The 25,310-nt window shown below is 35.9% G+C and overlaps 3 protein-coding genes across 5 annotated transcripts; all 3 read left to right on the top strand.

Annotated features, from left to right (window-relative positions):
• The first annotated feature begins 2,643 nt into the window (after window positions 1-2,643).
• Window positions 2,644-3,207, top strand: LOC115985090. The gene has a single exon (XM_031108060.1). It carries the CDS (start codon window positions 2,644-2,646, stop codon window positions 3,205-3,207), a length of 564 nt encoding a protein of 187 aa, XP_030963920.1.
• Window positions 3,208-4,729: 1,522 nt separating this feature from the next.
• On the top strand, window positions 4,730-12,475 carry LOC115986440 (pentatricopeptide repeat-containing protein At1g02060, chloroplastic-like). The gene is given in 5 exon segments (XM_031109459.1): window positions 4,730-4,923; window positions 5,022-7,136; window positions 10,005-10,041; window positions 10,164-10,533; window positions 11,283-12,475. Coding segments are annotated over 5 exon segments (3,579 nt in total). The 5' UTR covers window positions 4,730-4,831; the 3' UTR covers window positions 12,248-12,475.
• Window positions 12,476-17,191: 4,716 nt separating this feature from the next.
• LOC115987779 lies at window positions 17,192-24,425 on the top strand. 3 transcript variants are annotated; one of them, XM_031111374.1, is made up of 9 exons: window positions 17,192-17,334; window positions 17,485-17,550; window positions 19,725-19,857; window positions 20,396-20,672; window positions 21,908-22,036; window positions 22,126-22,175; window positions 22,550-22,647; window positions 22,727-23,014; window positions 23,693-24,425. In XM_031111374.1, exons 1-9 carry the CDS (start codon window positions 17,308-17,310, stop codon window positions 24,182-24,184), a joined length of 1,560 nt encoding a protein of 519 aa, XP_030967234.1. In that variant the 5' UTR covers window positions 17,192-17,307; the 3' UTR covers window positions 24,185-24,425. The 3 variants fall into 3 exon arrangements, with proteins under 3 accessions (XP_030967234.1, XP_030967233.1, XP_030967235.1); XM_031111373.1 differs by having other exon boundaries at window positions 17,479-17,550; XM_031111375.1 differs by lacking the exon at window positions 17,485-17,550 and having other exon boundaries at window positions 17,193-17,334.
• Window positions 24,426-25,310: the final 885 nt, after the last annotated feature.

Here is a 25,310-nt window from a genome sequence, read left to right as displayed (position 1 = left end):
CCAGGAAAAGATCTTACCGTGGGGATTAATGACTTTGAGGGAGTCGGATCTGAATGGTTAATGCCCAAAAGAAATCCTTGTTATGTTTTGGAAGAGAGCAGGATTTGAAGGGGGAGAGAGGGAAATCGACCTACTGGTGCATGCCCATTGTATTATCTTTCTTTTTTCCTCTGTTTTCTCTCTTATCTTTTTCTTTTCTTTCTCTTGTTTTCTTTTATTCTGTTTTCTTTTTATTCCGCAACACCCTTTGTTTTTTCGATCCTTTTTCAGGGCACGACAAGGGTCCTTTTATAGTGCCTGCCGTGACCAGTTTTTTACCACTTTGCCCCTTAACCGCCTTTGTCTGGTCTGAGCGTACTTGCCGACCACCAAAGGGTTCGTTTGTGTGTCACTCACCCTTGCCAGACAAAGGTAGGTTTGTTTCATTCGTCAGTCCACCGTAGCACTCTTACCTGCCACGACATAAATGATTTCTCTCTCTTTCTCTCAAGGCATGCACCTAATGGTTCGCCCTTCAACCTTGCCTCTTTTGGGTGATCTGTCATCCCAGCAGGACGTACCTCCCAAAAGGGCTTGGGCAGGAGCCACAAAATAGGTCTTTTCCCCTCTCTTCACCACCAAACCATATCCCCTTTACCTCTTACCTCTGGCCTATAACCCCATCACGTCCCATATTGGCTGGGTACAGGCTGGTGGTGCCTGAGCCTTGCGCTGCCTGAGCCTTGCGCGTGCTTTCCTTTTAGATATGTCCAAAAATCTGCCTGCTGCTCATGCGTTTGCCGTGATCTGGAGGCTCGCCGTCCGTGTTTTTTTGACCTCTTATGTAGGCTTTTCTTTGTTTTCCTGCTCCATTCAAGAGCTGAACTTTGTCTGATGATGGGCCTTACATTTCTTTGGCCCACTCCTTGGTTTTCTTTATTTCTTGCAATGTTGTACTGTTATTCCTGTCGTAATAACTTAATCCTGCTAGGTCTCTTTTGGGCCAGCCGTTTATTCCTTTTCTCAATGGCTTGATATGGCCACTGTTTTGCTTTTACTTATGGGCTCCTATGTCCCTTTGGGCTTTCCTTTGGGCATCCACGGCCCGTTTGCTTCTTTTGAGCTTCCTCGGCCTATTTGTTAATTCCACACTCCCATGGATTTTTTACTAACTTCATTGGGCTTCCCTGACCCAATAACCTTATTCTCATCCTTGGGGTTTATGGGCCTACCATAAACCCCTTACTTTCTTAGTTTACATTACACTGGGTCTGCGGTGGCCCTTTCTCGCTTTTCTACCTCATACACTGCCCATGGGATGTTATTTCTTTCTTTTCGGGCTTCTTTGAGCCCATTTGCCTCTTCAAGACCCACTTGTTTATTTCTTGGGTCTGTGATCCATTATTCCTGCCGCTTGAGCCTAATGGTTTTGCTGCCTACTTTGTCAATTCTTTGTTGCCCTTGTTATTGGGCTTTCTTTCTCATAAATGGCCCTCAACAGAAAATATGTGTAAAAATACTTGTGGGTGAAAAAATGTATGAAAATACGCGTAATGTTGTTTAAAAATTGAAAATTGTTGTTTGAAATGGTATACCAAACACCCCCTAACTATTTGTGAATTCACTTTTTGCTCAAATTTAGTTGTTTTTCCAACTGTTGAAACAAAGTTCAACAAAAGAAAAAAAAAATAATGACACAATCAATAATGTAAAAAAATAATTGTAAGATATTTGCATTTTTTATTTAACCAAAATAATATTTGCATTCCTGAGTAGGTGTGAAATATGCCTATACATATATCAATCACTATATCATGCAATTTTCAAATTTGTAAACACATGTATAGTATATGATTAAAACAATATAGCACTTATTGTCTTTTATTTTTTCAAAAAATTACTTTATTACAATCTTTTACCATAAAATTTACTGAAATATTGGAGGAAACTAATAATGAATGCACTGTAAATTGCGCAAAAACTTGACACTTTATCATCCAAGTGACCAGCAGTTTCAACAATACCAAACTTGGATAGTAAAGCATCTAACAACTCTGCATTACCAAACTTGGGCAATAAAGCATCCTTGAGATGCTTTTTTTAATATAAAGTATCTTTAAGATGCCTTTTTTTAACAATTTATTGGATTCCTCTAAGCAAAAGGTGTGTACCAGATGTGCTGGTTTGGCTGCATAATAAAAATGAGAGATGGTTAAATCAAGCTATCATATGGCAAGGTTTGCTGAAAGAGACTAGCTATGTGGGGAGGGGTCCATACTGCTGTCTAGTAGCAAGGTATGGGAGAGGATTTGGAAGCTTCACGTTCCAAACAAAATAAAAGTGTTTGCTTGGCGAGCATGTCACAATATTCTGCCTAACTATGAGAAGTTGCGGCGACGACGAATAATTGAAGATGATACTTGCACAATCTGCCATCAGTTCCCAGAAACAGCAATTCATGCTTTGTGGGAGTGTGGAGCAACTCAAGATGTATGGGCTGGATGCCCAAACCGAATTCTGCAGAAAGGACTAACTAATCAAGGTGATGTGTTGCAACTAATTGCAAATCTAATGCACAAGCTTACTAAGGAGGATCTCGAGCTTTTTTTGGTGCAATGTTGGTTAATTTGGAACCAACGTAATCTGATTTTGCATGGAGGAAATATGCAAGAGCCTAGTAGACTTAATGCGAGAGCCAGTAGCTTTTTAGCTGAGTATAAAGGTGCACAAACACAGCTAGCGGTGTCGAAGACTAAGGATCACTCACAGTTATGGCAGCCACCCGAGGGAACTATGTATAAACTCAACTTTGACACAACGGTGTTTGCGGACATGACATCTTCAGGTATAGGAGTGATAATTCGAAATAATAGGTGGCAAGTCATGGCAGCTCTGTCATTGAAGAGTCATGCAGTAGTGGATAGTGAGGAGGCAGAGGTATTGGTGTGTAGAAAAGTTTTGGAATTTGCAGTGGATGTTGGTTTTTCAAAACTGATTGTGGAAGGCAACAATATAAATGTAATGAAATCCATCAAATCAAATCGGGTAGATTTGTCTCGCCTGGGAAATCTCTATGATGACATTCGATGTATGGCTAGCTGTTTGCGACATGTGGATTTTCATAGCATCAAACGTAGTGCAAATGGTGTATCACACTCTTTATCTCCTTATGCTAGGCATCTTAGTGAGGATATTGTTTGGCTAGAAGATTCACCGCCCCGGCCTTAGAGGGTTTGTATTTGGATTCTCCCACTGCTGTTTGAATGAAATTGGGTTTGCTTTCAAAAAAAAAAAAAAAAAGAAGCCTTTTTTAATGTCAAATAAGAGTTTTCTCATCATAACCAATGGAGTGAAGTAGGAGATGTTAATTTTATTTGTGGAAAGATCCAGATAAAGATGAGTTTTGGATAATAAAGGAGAAGTAGCCAAAAAAAAAAAAAATACACTCTGTAGATCTAGGCTAAAGTTTATTCTTTGTATAAGATTGAAGGTAAGGATAACATGCACATACCAAAAGTTTTAAGGGCATTCCGTATTGGAGAAGTGGAATGAAGTTTTTGGAACTACATTCAATAATTGAGAAGTGGAATGAAGTTTTTTCCAAAGGTTTTTAAATTGTAAAACTAATGAAGGTAACATATTGATGATTTCGGCATCTATAGAAAATGCATATGAGCAAAAGATTAAAAATAGCATAGACTTGTATAGCAAAGATGAAGTGATGGAGATGGTTATATTTTCTAGTGGGGGAAGGGAGTGAGTGTCAACCATGGCAAAGGAGAAGAAAAGCGGAAAAGAAATAAGATGAGAGAGATGTGAGTGGGAATAAGAGGGGAGGGATGGGATAAAGGGATAAGGATATTCCCAAATCATCCTTCAGCCATTGAGGGAGAAATATTGCAAATCAAATTAGCTGATCAAATAAATTCCTCCAAACAAAATTGGAAACATGAACTTATTAGGAAATTGTATCAACCTCCACTTAGAGATTAGATTGTAACATACCCTTCCGAAATACGAGAGTATCAAAAGGAAATTTATTTGGCCATAGTTGAACTCGGTTCGCTGCCACCAGACTCACCATAAATCGTGAATCCACATACTTAGATCACCGAGTTAGTAGCTGGATATCACCAATAACTCCCATACATTATGGCTAGGTTAAGTTCAATATGGAGTAAAATCCAAACACCCCTAAAACTTAGAACTAAAATCTAAGTTCTAAAACGTTAAGATATAAAATCTAAACATTCTCAAATTTCAAGAAGTAAAATCCAAATACTCCAAACGTGTAATTTGCAATTTATCCTAAATTTTATAAATATATATTAGAGACAAAATTTACATTTAATCCAAAATTAGTGATGCAATTTGGACTTTAGCTTATTATTCTATTTATTTTGAGAAGCAAATTTTAGTTATTAAAAGCTGAAGAGAAATTATTTAGTATTCTTACAAAATATATGAATTTTAATCACCCAAATCTACAATGCTTATGGTCCTCTCATTCAATAATTTAATGATGTGTTCAATTTAATTCAATGAGCTCTCAATCACAATTCATAATCCACATAATCATATTCATTAAAAAAAATAATAAATAAATAAATAAATCTAACTAGTCACCGATAAAGGTCTTGTAGCTGAATTGACACCTCTCCATACACAAATTATTTGAGGACAGAAAAAGGGCTCCAACTGCGGGTTAGCATCACGTTAAAATAAAAAAAATAAAAAAACCTAGCTAGTCACTACCACTTTCCCTACTCCAGCGGACCATCCTAAACCGAAGCTCGTTTCAAGCCTCACTCAACTCCCAGGTAATGAAGCAAAATTCCAGCACTTTCAAGTCATGGCCGCCATTCTCAATTCTCAAAGTCGATCATTGACACTCTTAAGAAAGCAATTCTTCAACTCTAACTCTCAGCCTCATTCAACTCCCAGGTAACTTTCTCTTTTCTTTCTTCATTTTCTCACTACCCAACACACACCACTTTACACTTCTATATGTATCTTTTTCTTAACTAATTTTCAAAACCCAGGTGGTATTCCTCTCAAAACACCAATACCCACAACGAGAACAATGATAACAACAACAACAACAAAGAACCAAACCACCAGAGTGTTAAACTCAAACCCAAAAAGAAAAAGGCTAAAGCCATGGCTAGGCTCATTAACTCCAACCCTTGGTCAAATGACCTCGAATCCTCACTCTCTGACTCGCTATCCAAAACCATTGTGCTCCAAGTTCTCCGCCTCATCACAACCCCATCCAAAGCCTTTCAGTTCTTCAAGTGGGTACAACAAATGGGTTTCTCTCACACTGCCCAATCATACTTCATGATGTTAGAAATCTTGGGTCGCCATAGAAATCTCAATGTAGCAAGAAATTTCCTGTTTTCCATTGATAAACGATCTAATGGAGCGGTTAAGCTCGAGGACAGGTTCTTCAATAGCTTAATTAGGAACTATGGTCGAGCCGGGTTGTTCCAAGAGTCTATAAAGCTGTTTTCAACAATGAAGTCGTTAGGGGTTTCGCCTTCGGTTGTTTCATTCAATAGTCTTTTGTCAATTTTGCTTAAACGGGGTCGGACTAATATGGCGAAGAGTGTGTATGATGAAATGCTTAGTACATATGGTGTTACTCCGGATACTTATACGTTTAATATTTTGATTAGAGGTTTTTGTATGAACACAATGGTTGATGAAGGGTTTCATTTTTTTAAGGAAATGTCACGTTTTAAATGTGAACCGGATGTTGTTACGTATAATACGCTTGTTGATGGGCTGTGTAGGGTAGGGAAGATTAGTATCGCGCATAATGTGGTGAAGGGTATGAGTAAGAGAAGTGTGGATTTGAATCCTAATGTTGTTACTTATACGACTTTGATTAGAGGGTACTGTATGAAACAAGAGATTGATGAGGCCTTGGTTGTTCTTGAAGAGATGAGTAGTCAAGGGCTTAAACCTAATGTAGTTACTTATAATACTCTAATTAAGGGGCTTTGCGAGGCAGGGAAGCTGGATAAGATAAAAGAGATTTTGGAGGGAATGAAGGGAGTTGGAGGATTTACTCCTGATACATGTACATTCAATACATTAATTCATGCTCATTGCAGTGCTGGAAATTTGGATGAAGCGTTAAAAATGTTTGATAAGATGTCTGAGTTGCAGGTCCAACCAGATTCAGCTACATATAGTGTTATAATACGTAGCTTGTGTCAGATTGGGGATTATGGTAGGGCAGAGGAGTTGTTTGATGAGCTATCAGAGAAGGAAATCCTGTTTAGTGCTGTTGGTTGTAAGCCTCTTGTGGCTGCATACAACCCTATGTTTGAATATCTGTGTGGAAATGGGAAAACAAAAAAGGCTGAGAGAGTGTTTCGGCAGCTAATGAAAAGGGGAACACAAGACCCTCCATCATACAAAACCTTAATCATGGGACATTGTAGGGAAGGTACATATGAAGCTGGATATGAACTCTTAGTCTGGATGTTAAGAAGAGATTTTGTGCCCGATGTTGAGATCTATGAATCCTTGATTGATGGTTTCATGCAGAAGGGAAAGCCTCTTCTTGCCCAGCAGACACTAGAGAAGATGCTAAAAAGCGCTCATGTCCCAAAAACAGAAACATTCCATTCCATATTTGCAGAACTTCTAGAGATGGGCTGTGCACATGAATCTGCCAGTTCTATAATGTTGATGTTAGAGAAAAAAATTAGACAAAATATAAATCTCTCAACAAAATGTATAAGGTTACTTTTTGGTAGTGGGCTGAAAGATAAGGCATTTCAGATTGTTGGCTTGATTTATGAGAATGGATACTCAGTTAAAATGGAAGAATTGGTTGGTTTCCTTTGCCAGAATCGAAAACTGTTAGATGCACATGAAATGTTGCTATTTGCCTTGGATAAGGATCAAAGTATTGACACAGATATGTGCAATACAGTGATTTTGGGCCTTTGTAAAATGAATAAACTCTCAGAAGCATTTGGTTTGTACTATGAAATGGTGGAGAAAGGAGTAAATCAAAATTTGACCTGCCTATATGATTTGAAAACTGCCCTAGATGCTGGGGGAAGATCACGGGAAGCTGGGTTTGTATCTAAGAGGATTCCAGAACAGGGGCATTTGGACAGACCTGCTCCAAGTCCAAAGTCTAGCGCTGAGAAGTCAAGACCTCAAAAACTGTAAGTCCCGAGTGTGCATGTGTTTTATGTTTAATTCTCGTTTTTTCAGTTGTCCTGTAAGATTAGTGTTGGTTAAAGTTATTATAAATTTGCTGGCTTGAAAATGCATTCAGACAGCATTAAAAGCATAAAAGTTGCTGCTCTGAAGGATTATTTAAAATTATTTAGTCTATTTCACAGGTTGGAAACCCAGAAGAGCACCAGAAGAGGGCAGGAAGCCTTGCATGGAATGTCAGCTTCAAACATCACGACTCCTTGATTAGCTTATTGTTGATGGTGAAAGAATGTGGAGAGAGCCCAAGCTCAATGTTTGAGCACATGACAATTTTTGGATAATTTTTTCCAAGGAATTGAATTGATTTGGTAATTTTCTTTGTTTTATCATCAAAACTATGTACATGCTTGAATTTTAATTCTTCTCTAAAATTGCAGCCCATTTGTTGTTGTGCAGAGGGAAATGCTGAATAAAGTCTGGATATGATTTTCATAAGCGTATGACTTTGGCTGTTACATCACTGTAAATTGAAGGCACAAAATTCCCCACATCCCTATTCCTATTCGCATTTTGAAACACTGCTTCTCAAGGGAGTTATTTTCAGCATCTCAAAAATTCTGGTAATAAGTTCCTGGGATCATCATAAAATTTATTCTTTTTTTTTTTTTTGCTGCACTTTATTATAGATAACTTTATTTGGTTCACTTGCCATCTTGCTGAAACGTACGAAATATGGAAGTAGACTATATCTTTCATTGTTTTAGTGAATGACTCATATCAATGCTTGTTTTCAATTCTTGAGTGGGATTCTCACATATATAAGTATTTGTCGTGTTCAAGTTATGGCCACACTGCATACTTTTCAATCCATTCTCCTAGCTTTTTCCTTTTGGTCTTCATGTATGGGAAAGCCCTTTAAATTATGATGGTAAAACTAAGATTTATAATTTTAATTGATTTTGTGAAAACATATGGATATCTCCCCTCTACTATGGGTCAATATCCCCCACTACTATGGGTCAATATCCCCCAAATAGGAATTCTATTGAGAGGCAATCATCTCTTGTTTCTCCTGAGGGCATGGTCCCCCAAGAAAGAATGTATCTCAGTCAATTTAGTTGGCTGGGGCAGCCTTTTCCTCTGTTGTTCCTTCTAACATTGGGGAAAAAAAAAAAAAATCAAACAATTGGAAGCACTTGAGGGAGTAAAGAGCCAGCTTATGGTTGTTCTGTGCCAAGTGCGATCAATTGTCCTTCCTTTTTAGACTGAACTACATAACTCCAATCAACATGAGAGAAAAGGGAGTAACATTAGCTCAATCTAGGCAAGGAAAAGCTAACTAAACCTTATTCAAATACTAGTTAGCCAAGGAAAATAAGTGACTCCACTATAAAAGAAAAGACCAGAATATTATGAGCAAAAAAGGAACTTCTACCTTGTTGCGTAAGGGCTACTCCTCTAAGAGCTGCCCTTATGTATGTGCTAAGGGTATTGATCTGGAGGAGATATCTGTATTTCCCTATCATTTTTTATATTTATAAACAAATTAGCTCATACATTTGTAACCACATGTTGCTTCCTAAATGATTTCATTAAAAGCTCCAGTCCATGTAACATGATTTGGGGCCTCACTTGGAGTATATCCGTTGGTCTCTTCTATGGATGTCTAGTCATATGAGGCATAGAATTTTTCCTGTATGCAATAAATTTTTTTAAATAACTTGATCTAATTTTTTAAAATAAATTGTCTAGTCTCTCTCTTACATACACCCAATCACCCATGCTCACTCACAAACACACATAACTTGATCTAATTTCTTTCACTCATGTCTGCAGACTGCAGGTATCAATCCAAGAACATCTTGTGACTTGTGTTCGTCGCATTTATGGAAGATTAAGGGAATAATACTGTTTCCTCTACCAGTATATGACAACAAGATTTTTATTTGTTTAGGGATGTGAATTGCATTGTGTTCATTGTGGTTGTGGCAGATTAAGGGAATAATACCGTTTACTCTACCAGTATATGACAATAAGATTTTTATCCGCTTACCAGTTGCACTCTACCTTCTCATGTAGGGGTTGTTCTGTTATATGTTTTCCTGTTTTGCTTGTGAAAAATGTGCACTTTGTGATACATAATCTCAAGAAAAACATTACCTATAATCCTTTCTTTGCTACTTTGTTTCCACTTTCCAGCCCCCTAATGGAATTTTAGATTTAAAAATAAGGGAAAAGTGGACCAATTATGTCTCTAGCTGTTGGCAGTTAAATCAAGCTAAGGCGAAACAAATATGTCTAGGCAGATGGCACTGAATATATACATATATATATATATATATATTTTTTAAATAATTCCAGTTGTTAGTTTGTTGTGCTACCATGCTTCTTTGAGTGGTTCACTGTTGTGATGAGGAAATTTCGTCAGCAGCACTCCTTCTCCATAATAAACTTGAGCACAACCTAGACATTGAAGATTTACAATGCGTGTCTTCCCTGGTTAGGGATACAGGGAAATTGTTATTCTTGACAAAATGGCGCTATAAACTTGTAACTTGTTAATGTAATTGCAAAGCAGGTATTGTTTATTCTCATAGTCATCAACTAGGTTCCTGTATTCACTACTTGGTACCTTCTTTTTTTTTCCCGGGTTATGGGTCAATTGAAACTGTCACAATTAATTGCTTGGAAGATTTCAAAAGCCAGAATAACTGGATGAAAATAGAAAATTCATTTTTTGCATTTTCTATTGTTTTTGGTGCTATGGGTTTATGCTTTTTTATTTTTTATTTTTGAGTTTTCTGGTTGAAGAGAGAAGAATAAGAAAAGGTTCTCTCTAGTTCCTATATTAAATGGGCTATCCAACTCTTTTCTTTAGTCTTTCATACGAAGCAGCACAAAGGAATGGTAAGTTAGAATTGGGACAAGTACTTAAACCAAGAAAGAAAAAGATCGTTACCTAAATAAATCTTCACACTTCCAACCCAAGAACCCAAAAGACAACCAAACCTAATAAAGTAATCATTTCCTCTCTCTTCATGCTATTCTCTCTTGGTACCAACTTCTCTCCAAAAACAAGCCCAATCTCCCCATTATATATGATTGACAAGTCTCCCTAAGTTCATATCAAACTCAAACTCTATCTTCTTGCCACAACTACTAAAAAGATGTCAAGAACTAATGGCAATGGCACCCCAAACCACTATTCTGCACAAACTAGACGTATTCCCACACCAGGAAAGGCAACAGTCCTTGCATTGGGCAAGGCTTTTCCTAGCCAACTCGTTCCTCAAGATTGCTTGGTTGAGGGCTACATTCGTGACACAAAATGTGTAGACTCGTCCATTAAGGAGAAATTGGAGCGCCTGTGTAAGCAAATATTATTACTTCGATTTGCGCTTGGAACCTTTTTATACCAAATTCAATTTGTTGCTTTCTAAATTGTCCTTGTTTAGTTTTAATTGAATTATATATTTGGTACTCAACTTTTGACCTTTGTTTCAAACTTGTCTTTATACTCTAAAATGATTCACTTTTGTTCCTCTTTTTTAAAAATTATTTCAAAATGGTCTTTATCACCACCTATGTCATACCAAGCATACAAAACTTCTACTTTTGTAAGATCTGAGAAGGGTTATGGTAGGCAGTCTTACCCCAATTTATTAGAGAGACTGATTCTTAGACTTAAATCTGTGACCTGTCACTTTTGGTGAAAGGCACTTGCCTCCCACTTTATTATCATTTATGTGACAAACGAAATGTTTCATGCCTTTCCATTAGCTCCAAATTATCAAATTGACTTTGGTTTCATGAATTCTATTTGTAACCTTAGCATTTTTCAACTGTTGGATGACAATAAGAGCCTTTTTGGAACATATCAAAGTATAAGGATGATCTTGAAACAAAGATAAAAGGTTGATGACCAAATATGCCATTTAACCTTAATTTTATCATCTTTACATAGAATCGAATGTTTTTAATGAATACATCTTCACAATTTTTTTTTTTTTTTTTGTCAATTCTCTTTTGGGAAATATAACCTTTGTTGTATTAGCAGCCATGGGAAGTCTTTCTACACATTGATTCCCTGGACTCACCATGCATCTCTCTTTTGCTAGGCAAAACTACCACTGTGAAGACAAGATACACAGTGATGTCCAAAGAGATCCTAGACAAATACCCTGAACTGGTTACTGAGGGCTCACCAACAATCAAGCAAAGGCTTGAAATCGCAAACCCAGCAGTGGTGGAAATGGCCTTGGAAGCCAGCCTTGCTTGCATCAAGGAATGGGGAAGGCCAGCACAAGACATCACTCACATAGTCTATGTTTCTTCAAGTGAAATACGCTTACCGGGTGGTGATCTTTACCTTGCTAGTCAGCTTGGCCTAAGGACTGATGTTAGCCGCGTCATGCTATATTTTCTAGGTTGTTATGGTGGTGTCACTGGCCTTAGAGTTGCCAAGGACATAGCTGAAAACAATCCAGGAAGCAGGGTTTTATTAACCACTTCTGAGACTACTATCCTGGGTTTTCGCCCACCTAACAAGGACCGCCCTTATGACCTTGTAGGGGCTGCACTTTTTGGTGATGGAGCTGCAGCTGTGATTATTGGAACTGACCCTTTAACAGGTCAAGAGTCTCCTTTCATGGAGCTAAACTATGCTGTCCAACAATTCTTGCCAGATACACATAATGTGATTGATGGTAGGCTCTCTGAAGAGGGTATAAACTTTAAGCTTGGAAGAGACCTACCCCAGAAGATTGAGGATAACATTGAGAAGTTTTGCAAGAAGCTCATGGCAAAGGGTGATATAAAAGAGTTCAATGACTTGTTTTGGGCTGTTCATCCTGGTGGACCAGCAATTCTTAATAGGCTTGAGAACAAACTGAATTTAAGAAGTGAGAAGCTAGAGTGTAGTAGAAGGGCATTAATGGATTATGGGAATGTTAGTAGCAACACCATATTCTATGTTATGGAGTATATGAGAGAGGAGTTGAAGATACAAGGAGAAGAATGGGGGCTTGCCTTAGCATTTGGACCAGGCATTACTTTCGAAGGCATACTCGTCCGTAGCCTGTAATCACATCTTGGAGACAATTTCTTGGTTTAATCTTTAACTACTTATGAATTATCTTCTTCGGAGGAATGTTATGTTGCATTTGAAATTAGTAATATCTAAAGAATTGGGAATTAAGAATATTAAACTATCTAACTTCGATATATGTCCTGAAATTATGGAAGTGTCAGTATGACCAATTACATAATTATAACATCTGTACTGCAATTTGATGTTTTGTTTCGCCTATAATTTCTTGGTCTACATGTTTTCATGCTTATTCATTCTTTAGGGGGTGAACAACATTTACAAAAGGTTTTTAATTTGCTCAACAAAAACTTACAAGCTTATGATCAAATTACATGGTTGATAACAGCACATTGTGTGTTACATATACTACAGGATACAACCAAAAAATAATAATACAACTTTGTGGATTATAAACCAAAAAAAAAAAAAAAAACCTTTGTGAATAAGTGCAAAACTGAATTTTATCAAATGATGACAGTAACTTAGTTAAATAAAATCTCCCCATTTCTTAACTATTGAAGTTGAGTCATAGAGTCCTGGGGTTGTGGTTCGTTGGTAGGAGTTACAGACTGACACCACGTGATGCTTGCGGGAGTGTGTTGGTTAAAGTCACACGCTTTAGAGAAAAAAAATGATATGATGTGATGTGGATAACCCTAACGTACTTAAGGGTGCCTCACACCATATTGAATTTGGGTTTAAGTGGGCAAGATCGGTGACACAAGACCTTTTTTTTGTTCATATTAAAAGAATAAAATAAGATAAAAAAGAAAAGAAGTTGATTCATAGAGTTTATTTTGATGGTTTCCTATTTATAATGACACAATTATTCAAGCATTGACACATATATGTCATGTCCTCAAGATACAGCAAATGCATCCAGTTCTAATGGTTAAATACAGACACGTTTACATTGATCCTTGTGTTTTGGACACGTGTTCCAATTCGACTACGGTCAATTTCACATAGGATTATAGGTGGTAGGGCTGTGCATGGGTTGGGTTAATGAGTCTTTTTCAAACCAACTCACCATGGTGGGTTAAAAAAAATCCAGCCCAACCTATCACAAGGGTCCAATCCAACCCATGTGGACCAAGTTGGATTGGGTTGGACAATTTTTTTTTTGAATTACTATTATTAATATTAAATTGAGAATTAGAACTACATCATCATAAATAAGAGCAAATTTATAATCAAATCATATCAAGATTACAATCCCCAAATAAAAACTAAAGCACAATAGACAATACCAACAAAAAAAGAATTACAATCCAAACTCATATCAAGATTATAATCCCCAAATACAAACTAAAGCACAATACCAACAAAAACAAGATTACAATCCAAATCCAATTCAATTCTAACTCGTGGTTTTAAAACTGGACCGACTGGTTGAATCAGGAACCGGCCACTAGTTCGATCTAGAAAAAACCCCAATAACTAGTCAAAATCAAGAACTAGAGGTAAATCTGGTTTTGCCTTCGGTCTAGTTTTTACAACCAAGTTCTAATTAACAAAACATATCTAGCGCCACCTCCCCCCCCCCCCCCCCCCCCCCCCAAAAAAAAAAAAAAACACATGGTGGAGACTGAAGATTCTATCAATAATATTTCTGGCACCAGAAAGCCTTGCCTGCACAATGAACATGCCCTTGTTCATTTCACCAAGGATTGATGACATTAACCCTGTTTTGAACACAATTTTTGCTATGTGGGCTGGTTGCTCTTGGACATAGACCTCATTTGATGAAGTATCCATATGTACTAATAACAAGAAACACAATCTCCAATCATAAGAGCAATTGTTTTTTGTTAATGATATTATTTAAAGACCATTACTGTGATACTGTCTCTTCTCATAAAGAACAATTTAGCCTAATAGGCGATGAAACGTGAAGTACATTTCTCCATTATCAAACACATGCCAGCAATTGACGTGACATTTTCTCAGCATCAAGAAACAATATTTTTATTTAAAAAATCAATTTTCTATAAAAAAAAAAATTAATTGCTAATTAAAAGAATTTAAAAAAAAAAAAAAAAAAGAGAGTTCAAAGTAGCAATTTCAATAATTGATACGTAAAATTAAATATATTTGTGTAAAGTGAACCAAGCAGTACCTTTGAAAGAAGATGATTTCCTTCTCGGGAAAAGTGGAACAAAGTTTCTCTCTAAACTAGTTTAGAGAGAAATCTTACAAACGCCTTATATATCTTTTATATTGAGTATGAATTTTGAAAATCTAACCGTTGGATTACATATTTTTTTTATGTCCTTTATGCTTGCAAACTTTTCAAGAATATCAAAAATCAATTGCTATGTTATCAAAAAAATGTTAAAATTTCAAGTTTTCGTGATCTAAAATTGTGTATAAAAAATAAGTTTATTGATCAAATAGTAAATAACATCTTATTTGAATGAAATTTGATATACATGGTGTAGGGTCACAATTTGGAGCCCAAACCCAAATTGTATGGAGTCTTGGTCCAATGAGCTCAATACAATAAATTTGTAGAGAATGGGTCAAAGAACTAGGTCCTAGTGAATTGAACAACGGTTAGTATTGGACTAAATGACAATCAAACATAAATAATAGATGTTGATATCAATGGACTTTTAGTTTGAAAAGGTCACAGGTATTGTATATTGATCACAGTTGGATATTAAGACAGTTCAGATTGTTACAGTGTACTTTCTCTATTTTTCGATCCCTATCTCATGGGGATCTCTCACATTATATAGCCTTCTTTGAGCCATTTTGATCCTACACTTGTTGATCATCTGAATTCTTACTTAAGTGTCTATCCCATCAGATACCCCCCTTCAACCTTCTGTGAGTTGTGGTAGTTAAGGTAACACTGTTCAGAGGTCATCTTCACATAAATGCGGCTAGAAAAGTAACTGCATTACATTTAATGCGGTGGTAGCAGTTTTTCCTTAGATATTTTGTGTTTCCTTCTTCCCCGTATGTTTATATGGCACACTCCCATCATTAGGGCCTTACGAAGGGGCCCTCTAATTGCTAGGGTTACGCATTTGCGCTACGTCAATCGCATCTGAAGAGGTATTCCTCCTCGGATCATCTTTCATGCATTTCCTGTTTATGGGATTTTAACTGTGAGTCCCTTTTACAATCATTTGCCTCTCCTCGGATTTGTCAATTGTCCCGGGTGAAGCCCAAAGCCCACTACATGATTTTAAGCCTTTGTCCCTACACATGCTAAGAGCATAAAGAACATGAAATTTAACGGTTAGATTTTCAAAATTCACAATCAAAAAAGAGATATATGAGAAATTTGAAGAGTTTTTTTCCAAACTAGGGTTTTTTTTTTTTTGGAATAATAGGGACCTATTGTTTAATAACTAAAGTCAAACATTGCCAAAAGAGATAGTAACCATCTAAATATGATATTTATTCTAATAATGATTATTTCGATATTTTTAGAACTACAAGTTTTAAAATACGTTTATAAATATATGAAAATAGTTCATGTATCACGTATAATATTAAGTAATAATATATTTTACATTTTCATAGCCCCAAAATGTATAGACTAGGCCTATTTTTGTGGACCATGAATTTGGGTGAGATTTGAAAGAATCTATTTAAAACTGAATTGAGGTATTCACTAGAAATGACATCCTTAAAAATTTACAAGTATTTAAAAAAATTATTTTTTATTTAAAATACTCTATACATATAAAAATAAAATAAAAACATAGAAATATGACCATATTTTGAATGAAAGGCATTTAACATGCCAATAACATAATTATATTTCATTATTTTAGCATGATCATAGTGGTAATAATACGATGAAACCAATTCAATTGAGCTAAAGTTGTTTAGAAAAACAAATATCAACTTGATGGCTTTTAGAGTTCAACGAGTACTACCATTGGGATATTAGAATAAACTAATAATTTTTTTATAAAATTTCCTACTTTAAATTGTCGTATTAGGCCACAAAATGTGTTGAAACAGCCCTACCGACATTGTTGGTTTCCATTTCTCTGCATGTGGGTTTAAGCTTGACTGAGTATTCTGACTGACGATAGCTAGCCATTTTCCTCTCATCCCTATGTTTTTGTCACCCATACACATTGTTTAGTTGAATTATTGAAAATCAAAAAGTATGTGAAGATGCAAGATTTTTGCAGATATCTATATTTTCTCCTAGAAGAGGTAATTGATAGAATTATATATTCAACATAAGTGAGCTTATGGGACAGTGTGCTACATTCTGGATCTTCGAGTGCAGCAACAATCTCAAGTGCTTTCTGAACAACAAATGCTAGAAAACAATTATTTGGTGCATAGTCTTAGGAATCGTTGTAATTCTTATATTTCTAACAAAGCTTAAATTTTTTTTTAAAAATTAGCATTTTAGTAAACGTTGAAAATCATTGTCATTTCCTTTATACCTCAATAAAAGTTCAATAAGTTTAAAAAACACAATAATTTTACAATATTTTTCACAACTACTAAGATAACATGTTTTGATTATTGTATAATAAAAGTAATATCAACATATTGTGAAAAAAAAAATTATAAAACTTAATAAATCTATAGCATTGTTTTAAAAATTGGACTGAACCGTCCGATCAACCGAGAACCAAATTCTAAACCGGCCTAGTAAAAACCGACCCAATTCTGATTTTTAAAACCATCCTCTATAGTATATTGTTTTTATTTTTTATTTTATAAAACTCTAATAGTATATTGTTGAGACATGAACCCAATCTTGTCAACAAAAAAAAAAAAAAAAAAAAAAAAAATCATGAACCCAACGGTCGGCCCACGAAACAATACCAACCGTTATTAATTATTTAACCAAAACTGGGCTTCAGGCCCAAAAGACGAATCAACGTTTGGGTTTTGACATTGCATCGGTTTGCCGTTAAGAAACTCTCCATGAAAGAAAAAGAAACGATTCTCTCTCTCAAATGAGTCAAATCCAAAACCCCCCCTTAAAATAATTAAATTTTATTCAATTGGACCAAGCTGTTTCTAGAAATTGTCTCATTTTTTTTTATAAAAAAAATTTCTCTCTGATGCGAAAGTGGATAACTCTACCTCAGGTAATAACTAATAACACAACTTTCTATATATATATATTCTTCAAATTTTTATATTTATTTATATATATATATATATTTTTTTTTTTTAACACACAATCTTTTTTTTTAATGTAAATATATTGTTTTTGCTATGCGATTTGATTGAAAAAGAGAAAATCGGCTTCAATGGAGGAACCTAGCAATGGTAAACGTGGTGAGCCAAACGCGCCGTTTGGTGTGAGTATATATACCACCGTCTTGAATTTTCGTTCATGATTTTTTTTTTTTTTTTTTGGATTTTGGAGGTGGATTCTTTTTTTTTTTTTTTTTTTTTTTTTTGAGAAATAATTGGAATTTAAATTCCTTGCTATATAAAAAAATGTTGCTTTGGTTTAATTAGGAATAGTTGACATGTGGAAGATCTTGATTAGTCTGTTGAGGATTCATAGCGGACTCTAGAATTTTAGGACTGAGTTTTTGTTGTTGTTGTTGTTGTTGACTTGTTGAATGTCATTTTGTTCATGGGATAAGTAGTGGTTTTGTTAGTTTGTCAATTTTGTTGTGCTTTTCCTGAACAGTGCACGAAGTTCGATATCTGAATTGTAGTAAAACGTATTTGGATTGTTTAATGCATAGTTTCTTGTTTTCCAATCTTCATGGATGAAGGTGTTAAAAAAATGTAGCTTATATTTTGACGTGTGGAAGATCTCGATTAGTCTGTTGAGGATTTGTAGCCAACTCCCAAATTTTGGGACTGATTTTTTGTTGTTGTTGACTTGTTGAATGTCATTTTGTTTTGTGGGATAAGTCGTCAAGGTTAACTTTGTTAGTTCGTCAATTTGTTGTGCTTTCTTGAATAGTGCACGAAGTTTGATATCTGAATGTAGTAAAATGTATTTGGATTGTTTAATGCATAGTTTCTTGTTTTCCAATCTTCATGGATGAAGGTGTTTAAAAAATGTAGCTTATATTTTGACGTGTGGAAGATCTCAATTGGTCTGTTGAGGATTTGTAGCCAACTCCCAAATTTTGGGACTGATGTTTTGTTGTTGTTGTTGACTTGTTGAATGTCATTTTGTTTCGTGGGATAAGTCGAGGTTTTGTTAGTTTGTCAATTTTGTTGAATGTCATTTTGTCAATTTTGTTGATATTTGAATGTAGTGAAACGTATTTGGATTGTTTAATGCATAGTTTCTTGTTTTCCAATCTTTGTGGATGAAGGCGTTTAAAAATGTAGCTAGTATTTGACATGTGGAAGATTAGTCTGTTGAGAATTCATAGCCGAATCCCAAATTTTGGGATTGATGTTTTGTTGTTGTTGTTGTTAACTTGTTGAACATCATTTCGTTTGTGGGATAAGTCGGCGAGGTTAACTTTGTTAGTTTTGTTGTGCTTTCCTTAATAGTGCACAAAGTTCGATATTTGAACGTAGTAAAACCCATACGGATTATTTAATGCTTAATTTTCGATGTTTAAAATGTAGCTAATTTTTGCTGAAAAATAGAGAATGAGATAGAATTGAAGAGAAGAATACATGTGGAAGATCTTGATTAGTATGTTGTGGATTCATAGCCAACTCCCAAATTTTGGGGCTGATGTTTTGTTGTTGTTGACTTGTTGAATGTCATTTTGTTTCGTGGGATAAGTCGTCAAGGTTAACTTTGTTAGTTTGTCAGTTTGTTGTGCTTTCTTGAATGGTGCATGAAGTTCGATATTTGAATGTAGTGAAACCTATATTGATTGTTTAATGCATGATTTCGATGTTTAAAAATGTAGCTAGTATTTGCTGAAGAATAGAGAATGTGATGCGGCTGAGGCTGGTAGTAGTAGGGAAATCGTGTTGTGATTAGAGGGGGTGACTTTTGAGGCTACTATATGTGTTGGGAAGTCGTCGATCTTTCACTCAACTGGTTTTGTCTGAGAATTTGTTTAAAAATATGATATAAAGAATATTATTAGTTTGTAGAAAAATCGATGAGGGTGTGAGTGATTTTGCAAGCTTGGTTTACTATAAACCCAGTTTGAACCTATAGTTCAACAAATTTTTGCTTAAATGCGGAACCTGTGGGGTTTTACTTAAAGCCTTTATTGTCTATTCCATTTTGGATCCCTCCTGAAGGTTGGCTATCTTTGGTGTTGGAAAATCTGCTCTAATCTTGGGAGTTGATGTTAGTTCTTCGTTTGTTGCACCTCTTTAAGAAGATATGGCCATTCTAGAGATGTATGGCTCTGACAGTTGCTCCTGTTGTTGTTTTGTATGTTTTGGTAAACATAAAAAAAAGTATTCCATTGTAGTAATATGTTTCTATCTATCATGCTCATACATTGATATAAATATCTCCCTTTATTCAATGATGATTAGGTAAGTTTACAATTGATAAATATTTTTATAACAATTTCCATTTTTTCAGGCATCAAATGATGGGTTGACAAGTAATGGGCTCATTCCTCAGTTATTTACCTCTGTACCAACACTAAATGAAGCTGCATCTTATATAGCACAAACAACTTCTATATTTACTGGTTGTTTCTCTGATAATTCTGGTAAGCTTCCTTCCTCCTTTGATTATCATTTTCTCCAATTGTCACCCATCTTGTCATCTTCACTCAGTTTGTCATGTTGTTTTCAGGATTGGAAGCTCTTGTTCCTCTCTTGTCACTGCAATTTTCTATTTCTAGGATAAATGTGTGTGTAAAAGCTTATGCATTTCTATTTTATAAACCTCAAAAGGAAATTTTTGTCAATAGAGGCAATCCAAGTCTTATTTTTTCAGAGGCATCTTCCTTGAATATTTCTATGATGGATAATGTCGGATTTGAATATGAATTTAAGGTTCAATAAAATAAAAAATTTAATGGAACCAATCCTTTGAACAATGTCTTTACCTCATCTGTGTTCAGTATTTAAAGTGCATCATATTTGTTGCTGTGTTCATGCCCTGTAGTTGTCTGATAGTAATTTTTCCTTTTTAGCTATCAGCTGTTGCAATGATGTGATACTTAGTTGTTTTACTTAGTTATTCTAATTTCTAAGCATTGAATTTTGGATTTATTCAATTGCATACTTTTGTTATTTTTGCAGTAGAACCCTCTAGAGATTCTAGGAATCCCATTGTACATGCACAGGAGTTAGAAACGTTTTCTTGTGGACAACCTAGGGGATATGTGGCTTCTATTTGTGATCTCCCGTCTTCAAGTGGAAGCCATCCAACAACGCATGCTGAATCATCTAATACTGCAACTGCTGCTCCCATAAATGGTGAAATAACTAGGACATCTACTAGAGTGGCATCCGAAGATGCTAGCGCACGTGAAGAATCTAATCCTACTGGAGGAATTGGAATTTCCATGTTTAAAAGGTATCAATTTATAATGTGATTGTAAATATTGAATAGACCTGTTTTAATGTATTGTGAACTTAAAAGAAGTAATTCTTCATCCCAAAAAAGTTTTATACTCTTGAACATGTTTTTTTTACTTCATTTATTGGTAGCAATCTACTTAATTGGTTCTGGATCAATTTCTGGCATTTGTTTTTTATGCTGAATCCTGATGACCTTCTTTTGAGTGAAGGTTGACTTCATGGGTAGTTGGGAAATCGTTTTAAACTAATGCTCCGTTTGTTTCATTATAAAATGTTTTCAAATGTAAAATTGTTTCAACTGAAAACAATTTCTTTTTTAGTGTTTGGGGGGGGTGTTTCTAAAATGCTTAGAAAATCATTTTCGGTGCTTGTTTCATCGTGAAATGAAAAAGAAATAATTGTGATCTCACAACCCACGAAATCTTAGCACAAACCACCATATCGACACAAACTCGAGCAAATCCATGCCACTGACCACCCCAAAACCCAGATCAGGAAGCCGAGAGAGAGAGAGAGATATTCATTGCGAACCCAGATCAGGAAGCATGAAAAACTCAAATCAGGAACCAGATCAGCGTCAGTGTCAAGGCGGCATCAACCCAGATTCACTTAAGCATCTAGGCAGCACAAACCAGATCGGAGTTGACGTGAGGAAAGAGAGAAGGGAGGTTGAAGCAGCGTGAGGACAGAAATAAGGGACAAAGGAGGCATACAGATCTATGGTTGATAGCGTTAGTGGTGTGCAGATCTTTCATTGGCGACATGAGGAAAGAGATATGGGAGAGGTGGTGAGAGAGAGAAGAGGGTTTGGTAGGGTGGGGTGGGGGGTTTGTGCGAGACAAACAAGTGTGGGTGAGCGATGCCAGTTGAGGAAAATGTTTTACGAAAAGAACTTGGTAAAGTATTTTACAAGTTTTCTTCAGTGTATTTTCAGCTTTGACCAAGGTTTTACAACAAAACAAACACCTGAAAATGCTGAAAATGTACAATTGAAACAAAGGGAGTGTAAAAGAAGTTCGTCTTAAGTTGAATAGTCATCCCCCTCCCCCCCCACCCCCCCCCCCCCCCTCCCTTCTCTCTGCTTGTGATATCAAGTAGATAGTGGAAGATTATTTAGTTCCTTGTATTATCTCTTATTCATTCCCAGTGATATTACCTTGCACATGGATCAGAAACCTTAGTAAGTCTGTTTGATGTTGCTTAATCAATAATGGTGATGCTTTCTTTCAGCCTTATTGACCGGGCTCGTCGAACTGTTCGTGGGTCTGCAGATGATATAGGATGGCTACAACGTGCTTCAGGAATGCCACCAGTTGAAGATGGAACTGAAAGGTTCACGGAAATTCTTGACAATATCCGGTAGAGTATTCTTCTTTCAATTCTCATATGCCTACATTTGCCTTGCATGTTTTCACTGTTTTTAAATCAGTTGTTTCTCCCTGTGTCAGGCATGGTCTTCATAAGTTGCCAAACTCAATGGTGTACTTACTTGTTCCAGGTACCATTTGCAATTGTTATCTTAAAAATGGCAATAGTATCCTTAATAATTGTAAGGATTAGATGAAAGCTGAGAGCCTTGTAACTCAATTGGCACCTCCTAGTGTTTTCAACGGAAACATCTAGGGTCAATAGTGAAATTCTGAAACTACTGAAAGTTACATAATGCAGTTAGAGTAGCTCAGATGCATAGTGAACAGGAAGTTTCGTTTCAAACCCTGATTTCAACCCCTGTATGATATGAATGTTAGGGGGAATTCTGTTATGACATCCTCTGATTTTAGTTTCGTAATATGTTGGTTGGCACTTTAGAGCTTTTGGAACTTTGGTAGTAGTTTTCTGTTGATCAGGTTTGGCTAATTTTGCAATTGGCAGGTCTATTCAGCAACCATGGACCACTTTATTTTGTTAATACAAAAATGAGATTCTCCAAGATGGGTTTGGCCTGTCATATTGCCAAGATTCACAGCGAGGTATTTGATTATGTCTGACATGCCTGCACATTAAATTTTACTTGAATTCTTTACTAAATACTGAGTAATTACTAATCAGGCTTCCGTTGAGAAAAATGCCAGAGAGATAAAGGAGTACATTGAGGAAATCTATTGGGGTTCTAGGAAACGTGTTTTGCTTCTTGGACATAGCAAAGGCGGAGTAGATGCAGCAGCTGCCTTATCATTGTATTGGCCTGATTTGAAAGATAAGGTTGCTGGATTGGCATTAGCACAGAGTCCATATGGTGGTAGCCCCATACCTTCAGATATCTTGCGAGAAGGACAGCTTGGTGATTATGTCAATGTACGGAAACTCATGGAGATTCTGATCTGTCAAGTGATTAAGGTGTGTTATTGTTTTTTTTTTCTCTATGTTTTCTTTATGTGCCTGATTTTGTTGTTGTACTTGCTTGTCTTTCTTTGTGGGGTAGGGGATTGTTCCTTGGCTAATGTTTTTTCTCATATTTGAACTTGTAAACTAATGCAAGAATTATTTTTTTGTATTTCACATGCACTACATAACACTAGATAATAAATTTTGTTGGGCTATTAATTAAGTACTGCATGTTTTATTTGTTCTCTTTCTTTTTCTATCTCTCTTATAGAAATGCATACTGGATCATTGCTTTTATGCTTGTATAAGAAATGTATGTTCTTCTAAATTAGAATCCATCTAGTGATGTTTCTCATGGTTGTGGCTCATTTTGAATATAATTTTCACTTGAACTTTTTGAAATTATTGCTTGAATTGCTAGGTTGGTAGAATAGCATTGTAAGAAATGATGTGTTGCTGACTCCAAACAGTGGGGCTGTGGCTTTGTTGAATTTTTAAGTCTAGGCTTGAGTCTGATTCACTTTTCAGATAGTTCTGCCATGGGTTGTGTATAGTAAGAAATGATGGCATTTATTTATGGTATTTTGGATTAATACGTCATAAGTATGATTTATGAGTCACTCTTTGAAGAACTATTTGTCTCAGTAAATATGTCAAAAACATTTTAACGTATTATCTGCTGTTGTGAAGGGTGATTTGCAAGCTTTGGAAGATTTAACTTATGAGAAGAGGAGAGAATTTTTGATGAAACACCAATTGCCAAGAGAACTCCCTGTGGTTTCCTTCCACACAGAAGCTGGCATTTCTTCTACTGCTTTAGCCACATTATCTCATGTTGCACATGCTGAACTACCTGCAGTTTCTCCCCTATCTGCAAGTGATCAACCTACAAAACTTGCAGTGGTAATTCCCCTTGGTGCTGTAATGGCTGCATGCGCCCAGCTGCTGCAAATCAGGTATGGTGAGAAGAGCGATGGGCTTGTCACATGTCGTGATGCCGAAGTCCCTGGATCCGTTGTAGTTCGTCCAAAACGTAAATTAGACCATGCTTGGATGGTGTACTCATCATTGAATGATGACCCATCTGAAGCAGATGCCTCCCAAGTGTGCGAGGCTCTTATGACATTGGTGGTGGAAGTTGGGCAGCAAAGGAGGCATGAACTTGCAATGAAAGATGAATGAGGCCAGTGAGGCTGTTCTTTTTTCTTTTATATATATATTTTTTTCCTCTTCTGCAATCACTCAGAACTAGTTTAGAGTCTGCTAAATTTGTGTATAAATATAGATGATACCCACTTCAATATGTTTAAAAATTTGTTGAAACCAAAACTTAAGTCATAGTCAACTAGTATACTAATTTGCACGGACATGGGGGCGGATTCAATACAAGTACGGGTACATGGGTATGACATTTCTTGAAAAACTATTCGACCCATTTGGAGTACGGCAATTAATTAATTAATTAATATTTATATTTAGGTATATTTAAATATTTTTTAGACAATTTATGTTTTTTAAGGTGTTATATTTAAGTAACAACAAAAAATGCTTGACAACATATCTAAAATTAATTATTTATGTGATTTCAAGGAGGTTTGGGGGACTTCTATAATTGTCTGTGTGCTCGTGGGCATTTTTTTTTCTTTTTCTTTTTCTTAGTTAACCATGGAGATTGCATTAAACTAGGAATTAACAAGTCTATTACAACATAAAGAAGTTTTGTCAAAAGCCAAGAGGCTTGCCACCACAGGCGGTGGGTTCAAAAAGACAACAAAAGAGGGGGTGGAGCTCACCCCAAGTCTGGCTAGTGTGTCTGCACACTGATTGGCTTCACGGAAGGTGTGGACTATTCGTTTTCTGGGGATAGACTTCAACAAGTTCCTACCGTCAGTTAACATGGGTTGTATACACGTGAGCCAGAAACCCTACCTATTCACGCTAAAGCCTGTACTGAAATTTAACCCAATAGCCCACTCTAAACTTGTAGGTGCTGAAACTTTTTTTAATAAGTTTTGGTCCTAGGAGAAAGAGAAAGGGGATTCAACTAGTGTCATTTGCTTCATTAAGAGTGTCCTTGACCGATTGTTTACCTTTTGGAATCTAATAGATGGCTAAACATGTAGCAATCAAAATGAAAGAGTTTTTTTATTTGTTCCATTTGTTTCAAATATAAAATCATTTGCTGAAACTTAAATAATTTACTGTAAACGCAACCTTAGTGCAACTGATAGTCTGAAAGTTGTTTGTTAAAGCTAAAGCTTTTGATGGTTAACAAAAAATTCAATATTGTATTCGTACAGGCTGTAAT

The sequence above is a fragment of the Quercus lobata genome, chromosome 4, assembly GCF_001633185.2.
Source record: "Quercus lobata isolate SW786 chromosome 4, ValleyOak3.0 Primary Assembly, whole genome shotgun sequence".
Taxonomy (NCBI): Eukaryota; Viridiplantae; Streptophyta; class Magnoliopsida; order Fagales; family Fagaceae; genus Quercus; species Quercus lobata.
Note: the sequence above shows the minus strand (reverse complement) of the source record. Positions and strands in the feature narration are given on the sequence as shown.